This window comes from Sapajus apella, unplaced genomic scaffold (assembly GCF_009761245.1).
Source record: "Sapajus apella isolate SASKATOON/1434 unplaced genomic scaffold, GSC_monkey_1.0 scaffold717, whole genome shotgun sequence".
NCBI classification, from domain to species: Eukaryota; Metazoa; Chordata; class Mammalia; order Primates; family Cebidae; genus Sapajus; species Sapajus apella.
This window is the reverse complement of record NW_022437643.1, coordinates 15844-23926: the sequence shown is the minus strand read 5'-3', so window position 1 is coordinate 23926 and position 8083 is coordinate 15844. Positions and strand designations below refer to the sequence as shown.

The 8083-nt window shown below is 37.2% G+C and overlaps 1 protein-coding gene across 1 annotated transcript in view; it reads right to left on the bottom strand.

Moving 5' to 3' along the window:
• Positions 1-8083, bottom strand: part of LOC116546245 (alpha-2-macroglobulin-like) — a 16486-nt gene that overhangs the window by 7859 nt on the left and 544 nt on the right. The window contains exons 2-7 of the mRNA XM_032272557.1: positions 5677-5860; positions 4691-4850; positions 4472-4524; positions 2380-2400; positions 1938-2106; positions 1393-1477 (exon numbers count right to left, since the gene is read on the bottom strand). Of these exons, the coding sequence (XP_032128448.1) occupies positions 1393-1477; positions 1938-2106; positions 2380-2400; positions 4472-4524; positions 4691-4850; positions 5677-5860 (672 nt within the window). The remainder of the gene's footprint in view (positions 1-1392; positions 1478-1937; positions 2107-2379; positions 2401-4471; positions 4525-4690; positions 4851-5676; positions 5861-8083) is intronic.

The following is an 8083-nucleotide window of genomic DNA, read 5'->3' as shown; positions in this document are numbered from 1 at the left end:
TGAGACGGAGTTTCACTCATGTTACCCAGGCTGGAGTGCAATGGCGCGATCTCGGCTCACCGCAACCTCCGCCTCCTGGGTTCAGGCAATTCTCCTGCCTCAGCCTCCTGAGTAGCTGGGATTACAGGCACGCGCCACCATGCCCAGCTAATGTTTTGTATTTTTAGTAGAGGTGAGGTTTCACCATGTTGACCAGGATGGTCTCGATCTCTTGACCTCGTGATGCACTCGCCTCGGCCTCCCAAAGTGCTGGGATTACAGGCTTGAGCCACCGCGCCTGGCCTAAACCTGTTCTTAAAAGAAAAACAATACCAGCAAAATGAAACAAACAAAACAAAAGCAAAGAGAAGAAACAGACACCCTCAAGTCTGCCTAGGAGTATAAAATGTTAGTATGATAGTGTCTCTTCTTCCCTCATTCTCTCCCCACCTGCAGCCATCTCTATATTGAGTTTTACTTGTTCACTTTTTACAAAAGTGGGATTGTGTCATAAATATGTCATGGATGATTGCTGGATTTCCAAGTGGGTTTGTCTCCTTTCCTATTTGAAAATGTCCTCTGTGTCTCTATTTGCAAGATCACTGGCCCACTACTTATGAGGAACCAGGAACTCGGCCATTACTGTGAGACAGAATGGGGTGGGGGCCCGCTGAGTAGTAGGTGTATTACGTGTGTGATCTTTGGGCAGGACTGATTTCTTCACTCTACCTGCTCTTTTTGCTACTGCTACTGTGTGTCACCAGGGATAGGAGCATTAGATTCAGGAAACATGAGTTTTCAAGGTTAGAAGAGACTGTCTCGAGAGATATGTTCAGTCTCCTCGGTAAAAATGTCAGTGCAGAGAGATATGCAGACATGCCTGAAGCAGACTAGCGAGTTAGATGAGGCTTCCGTTGTATGCCTATCTCTACAAATTCTGAATCTAAGTGATTTTTCCACTGAGCATACAAGGTCAGGTAAATGATCTGTTGATGATTGAATTTCCCCTATAGCCATGTGTTCATTATCTTCCTGATAATGTTTGGTCATTTTTGGTTAAGGCGGAGTCAACACCCTTCAGCACGATCCACTCTTCCCGCGTGTGTGGTGTGTGTGTGTGTGTGCGTGCGCGCGCACGGACACAGTGTCGTCACTTTCAGAATCTGTCCTGTTAGCATAACCTCTCTAGACGCAGTTCCTTACCTCATGACAGAACAATGCTGATAAGAACGTGAAAGAAAATCAAAAGGAAAAATAGAAAAGCAACAGGAGAATAACGCTCTAGAGATGAGATGGTGTCAAAGCACTTAAAATTTTTGTGTTGCCACTGCTCCTACAGGGAGTAGCTAAAATATCCCAAATAGTGAGTCTCTTTTAAATATTCCCCTGAGAAGATGAAAAAAATAAACTCACAGGCCACATACTGATACATTCATCTCTTCATCCAAGATGGTGATTATCTTCGGCACTGTTACTCGCACTTCAAACTTGGGAAGAACTGTTGATTGGTGATAAAGAAGGTTGGTGATTGTTTTTCAACTTTGAAGGAATTCATATTTTCAGCTTCCCTGTAACAGTTCCCTAATAATATTTTAGGGCTCTGAAAAGGCAGCTCTGCGCTCCAATATATTCTTATCCATCCTCCTCTCAAATGAAGATTTTAGCTGAATGACTATGAGAGATCGCCATATGCTTAATTCATTATGGAAAACTCCATTAAAACAAGGCTGTTTAAATTTCCGGGGGGTGGTATTAAATACTGCTACAGAAAATAACCAAGCCATGTGAAGTCCTATTCACAAATCACTGATGTCCCTCATTGGACTTACGTGTAATTAGTTTTACTCCAAGCCCAATGTCACCCATGGGAAATGGAAAGACTCCAAATGAGCTTAAATTCCACACCCTAGGAGTTTAAATATGAAGAAAAATGTTCCACGACTTTCCATGATCCATACCAAATTCCTCCACGGTAAAGGGGTGCTCTCTCCTTCCACCGGATTCCTTCTGTACTACCACCTTGTAGGAGCCCTGGAAAGGCTCTGATGAGAGGGGAAAAGACAATTGCTTCAGGCCATCCTCTAACTGGAGACTCCGCCACTGTGCAATGCGATTTCCTTTGGGATCCTACGAATAAATGAATTATAATTTACGAAAGCACCTGGAGCATTAGAGATAATAAAAGAAATCTATGGAAACTCCTAAGTTATCTACAAAAAGGACAAATGGGGTGGTGGTAAAGGGTGAGGAGAGGAGATGAGTTACAATCTAGCCCTATGTGAGTTGGAAGGCTTCTCCTTTAACGACAAGTTTCTGAGATATCGTTAAAACCTCTCAGGTAAGAGCGTTTCCCTGTATGTATTACTTTCCTTCTAATATGGAATGCTTCATGTTTCTTACCTGAATGTATACTAGTGGAATCTGAAACACAAAAGAAAGAAAGGAAGTTTATAATTATTTTCAAATATTCTTAAATTTCATTTACAAACACAATAGGGTGAGCATAGTCAGAAATAATTTAATCCTACATTTAAAAGTAACTAGAAGTATAATTGGATTGTTTGTAACATAAGGAATAAATGTTTGAGGGGATGGATATCCCATTTATTGATACAGGCATGCAATGCATGACAGTAATCATTATCCATGATTGGATAATGAGATAAATAATGATTGCATGCCTGTATCAAAATATCTCATGTAACCCATAACTATATATACCTACTATGTATCCACAAAAATTAAAAAAAAATAAAAAATTTAAAAAACCTAAAAAAGTTTTATATAGAATAATTCCCTCTATAGTGAAATACAGAAAGATTCCAGATTAAATGTTACAGAACTCTTCATTAACCTATTTTAAGCACTTAATAAATAATGGTAAGAGCTTACTAGGCCATCAGCAACAAATCTACATGTACAGTGCCATTTACTAGAGATGGACTTATTAACATTTCTTAAGTGCTTATAGCATCTTAGTGAAGAACATTCTTTTGCTATGCAATTTTACAGGCTGAGAAATAAACACTTAGGTAACTGTAAGTAAATACGTTCAGATGTAATCATTGAGATGGGTCATAGAATTCGTAGGTAGTTCTAAGAATGAGGAGGAATGGAAATATTTCATTAATAAATGTTAGTTTAATAAATATCACTTTCAAAAAATGAATAAACTTTGATAGAGAAGCTAGTATCAATGTTCATTCATTTTTAAAAACTAATGTTTATTAAGTACCTTCTTATGTGCTGTGTATCATTCTAGGTATTGAGAATATAACCATGCACAAAAGAACAATGTATCTGATTTAAGGGAGCTTACATTATAATAGAATTGGGCAGAGTTTTTAAAACTCACATGTGTGGGATGGATAGGATGGTGGTGAATGCCAAGGGAAAAACAAAGGAGAGTCAGGCGGACAGTGATGGATGTGGTGCTTCATTTTAGATGGAGAAGTGAAAGCAGAAGCAGGGAGACCACTTTGAAGGCTACTGCAACGATCTTATTTAGAGATGACATTGGCTAGGACTAGCTTGCAGCAGTAGTTCAGATGATAAGAAGCAGTCCAGTGTTGCATTTTATATATGTGAACAAACAAAAAACGCACGGTTCATAATAATTTCTTTTCGAAATAATATGTTTGAGATTTCAGGTACACTTATTGGGATTTACAAGACATACAACATAACAAAAAGTGTTGCAGTAAATCCAAAAGAAATTGCATCTAAAGGACTTTGTTGAACTGTTTATACTGAAGATTCTTCAAATTGATTCAGTGTATTACTGATTTTTTTCTATTTGTAAAGGATTATGAGTTGTATAAAATACATACTCCTTAAACTAGGGAAAAAAAAGTAGTAGTCTGAATGTATTTTAGGATATGGGTATGAGAGAAAGAGAAACAAGACTATTCTGTAATCTTTTGTCTTTGGATTTAGAAGAGCAGACTTGCCTCTTTTGGAGATAAGAAAATGTGAAGAAGTAGATTTGGGAGAAAAAAATGAAAACTTTGGGTTGATGTCTGCATTACAACAGAAAGAGTTGTTTCTTATCACACAGACAAAGGAACAAATTACTTACCTTGACTTTTCTTGATAGCAAAGATTTTGGTAGGTATGTATAGAAAGAGTCTAAGTACTTAAAATATCTTTTGAACTTAGGTTCTTTGAGGGTTTATCTGTGTCTGTTATTTAATATATCTTTCTAATTATCCTAATTAAGAGCTATCTGAAAAGTAAATTTAATTGTGTGACAACTGATTAAATTTAGTTTATCAGTGCTTGGTGCTGAGTACCAGCACCAAGGCAGAAAGAATTACCTGCTTACCTTTACCTGGAATGATGTTTTAGATTAGGATCTTGCGTTGTTGTAATGCCAGAAGTTACTGTTAGTGATACCAGATTCTTCCTCTCCCTGGTCTTCCCCCAACACAGAAAACAGGTTCCCAGGCTGTTTATACAGATAATCATTTTATGTAGATAATAGAAAACTCACCAACTCATTCAGGGGGTGAAAGGTTTCATCCAATGAGACAACACGAAATTTCACTGAAACAGAAATATTTTTCATGAGCCCCCAGACCCAAAGTAGGGCTATAGGTTGGTAAGATAAGCTACTTAAGGAATCAAGATTATAGGAACTTTGCCTGGGGAACATCCAATGGAAGAAGATCTTTCCTTTTTGAAGTTTTCCCATCTGTAGGTTTCTCCCTACCTGTCTGCCCTGGTTTGTAGATCGGTTTGTCTGTCTGGACAAAGACCAGACTCTCGTCGTTCTTAACTATGACTGAGGTCCGCTTCTTGAATTCTTGGGTTGGTCCTTTCACTTGGACAGTGAGGAACATTACTTCCTCACTGGATGAAATCTTTGGGACCTGAAAGGTAGGACAGATCCTGAAACCCCATTCAGCACCGCAGGTCTCCTCCCGTTTCCTGTTCTACTCTTCCTGGAGTCCTTGCCCTTCTTACTTCACTTCACTCCCTTGTTCTCAGCAGGGAAAGTTGGCAGGGACAAGAATCACTTCTACCATTTTACAAACGGGGAGACTGGACACAAGGTGGAGGAACATACATCAGTAAGAGAGGTTGTAAATGAGATTCATATCTTCATACAGCTCAGAAAAAACCGCCTTGATTCAATTTTACACGGGAGTGAGCTTTACCAGGTTGATACTACATGCCAAAAGGGCATGGTCGAAGCATGTTTTACGGGTATGAAAAAAAAACACTATATTTTACTGACATTAGGCCATAACCATCTCACACGTGGACAACTCTGAAGAGATACTACGCCTTCACTAAGGGTAATTTCCACAATTTTTGCTCTTAGGAGTAGTGTGGAGTGACGTGTTCCTGTGAGTCCACCACTGGTGGCTCATGTTGAGCCCTGGCCTCGTTTGCTTTATTAATATTTTTTCCATCTTAATTTTAAGAAGTCACATTTTCCGTCTTTTTTTCTTTCTGGCTGATGATAGGGTTCCTATTTAATTATTAAGCTGATTTTTACTGTGCCTGTAAATATTTGTCTCCCATGGCTGGAGAGTCATGCATCGCTCCTCAATTTCTATACTTAGTTTGCTACGTTTGGATTCCTTCTGGAAGTTCTTACCAGCCTCCCAAAGCCTCATCTTGACATCATACAAGATCCCTATGACCCTGACTAAAAGAACCAAGTATATTAAGTCAAACAGCCATACTCACAGAGAAGGCGACACAGTGGAGCACGTCCGTCTCTGCCACCAGGTCAGTGAAGAGGCTGCTGTTTCCCCTGATAGACTCCAAGGAAGCATTTACAGTCACTGTCTCCTTCAGGTAGCTCATAAGGATACAGCATTTCTCAGCAGTCTCAGTGTGGAGCAAGGAGGGGACCAGAACCATATACTGCCTGGGAATGAGATGGTTCAGTTAGTGGAAAGTAAAGGAAGACAGGCATTGCTATCAACAGCACTATTTTCCATCATCAGTTCTACACCAAGAGAAGATATACCGATGAGCATGAAATCTGGCTGTTGAAGGCCATGCATAAGAATTATTCCCTCTTTCCCTCACATGCCACGGCAGTGAACATTTTACTTGAGGTAGGTCTTAAACAGATTAAAACTTGTAGGCATGCCTCTCTTCAAGAAACAATTTGTGAACATCTGAATTCAAATAAAAATATGTAGTTACATTTGCTGATGTTGTAAATCTATTTTATCTTCAAATTGCTGTAAAAAGTAAGTAAGCTCTCAGTCATGCAGACATTACAAAAACTAATTGAATTATAGAAATTTCATTAATATATGTGTACATGCTTATACATATACACACACACAGACAGCACCCCTATGAAAATTGTATGGTAAGTACTCGCTGCCACTCCAAAGATATGGAATCTGAGCCTCAAAGAAAGTGAGCCATCACTTTAAAGTCTCAGTTGTGGTAAGCAACTAATAAAGTTTTAATCATGGATGTTTGCATTTTAAATATTTGCCTTTCAGCTCATGATTAGACAATGGCTCCACCCAGAAATGGTCCTCTAGTGATTGACTTTAGATCTTGTTAACTCATGTGCAGTACGGAAACTTTCTCAGTACCCTGATATATAATTTAAGATCAATCTACAGTTTTTAAACATTTTTGCTCACACAATGCCTGAAGTAATTTTTGGACACTGTGCACTCCTTACATACTTTCAAGTAAACATATTTTTATCATGATGTTAAATAATAGCAAAATATATTATTTTTGATGATATTTAAAATTAATACTCAGATTACTTTTATAATTTTCTCGTCAAATAATAAACACTGTAGTGATACCTACTATCGCTATGTAAAAATACATTAAAAAGTTCTTTTAATGGTCTGCTATTTAACATCTTTCTGATTTTTCCTCCTTGAATTTGAATTTCCATACCAATTGCCATACAGAAGTTTATCTTAAATTTTTATACTTCAAAATATTTTGTGAATCATTCTTACTTCTTTATTATCAAGCACCTATACATAAATGTATGTATACATATATTTGCATATATACATAATATATACGTATACATAAATACATATATATATATATATATATATATATAACATACACGGGTAAATTTAACTCCTCTTTTAAATAGAATGTGACCATACATTTATAAATATTAAACATTTTCTTCTAATTGAACTATTTTCAAAAATACTTGTATGTAACTGATCAAAACAAAATACATTACGAAGTATGATTCATACATATTAGATATAAAATTAAAATACTTTTGAAGCACATCTTTCATGAGAATGATAAGCTGTTTTTCCTCCAGTGAATTTATGTATCCATGGATGAACAGTCGTTATTGCAATAATTAAACAAGGTCTAACATTAATTCTGTACTGTTCTTGTTTTGCGTAGATATAAGTACTAAGAAGAATGGTTCACATACAAGTAAGTAAATGGCAGGTAAAACAATTGTTTCACTGTTACCGTCTGGCAACTTCTGCGTTACATGCTAAAAATCACCTAGTACTCTATTATCAAGAATTGCTTCTCATCACTCAGCAGCTGGTGTTCCCTTCAGTTCTTCCGTCAGTTTTGTTGAAACAAAGAATTCATCACAACCTCATCTGCAAAAGGATTTTCTCTTCTGACATTAGAGTCCCTTGCGTTTTCAATATCAACACCAGTATTTCAAATCGTTCCTTTATTTGGCACCCTACAGATTTTTATACTCCAGGGCATCGTTCCACATTTGGTTGTGGGAGAGACTTGTCTTTGTTTTTATAAAATAGAAAATGGGCCCTTAAGAAAGAGGAAGTAAAAAAGATAAATATCATGGCCTCAAGTAGATCAATATGAATACGAAAATCTAAAAATTATTCTTTTTTAAAAAAACTATTTCTGACACTCCTTAGGAAGGCTTTGCATGTTAGAGATTCAGAGATCCGTAGAGTTGGGGAAGAATGATTTAGAATAGGCAGGGAAGAATGATTAAGAGTAAACCAGATTTACAGAATCTGGAAGCAACATTAGAGATAAGGAGGTGGCAGTATCATAGGAAAGAAAAATAAATGATATAAAGAAAAATTTTCAATAAATGAAGGACTCTAAGTTCATGCTTCATGCTCTGTGTGGAACTCAC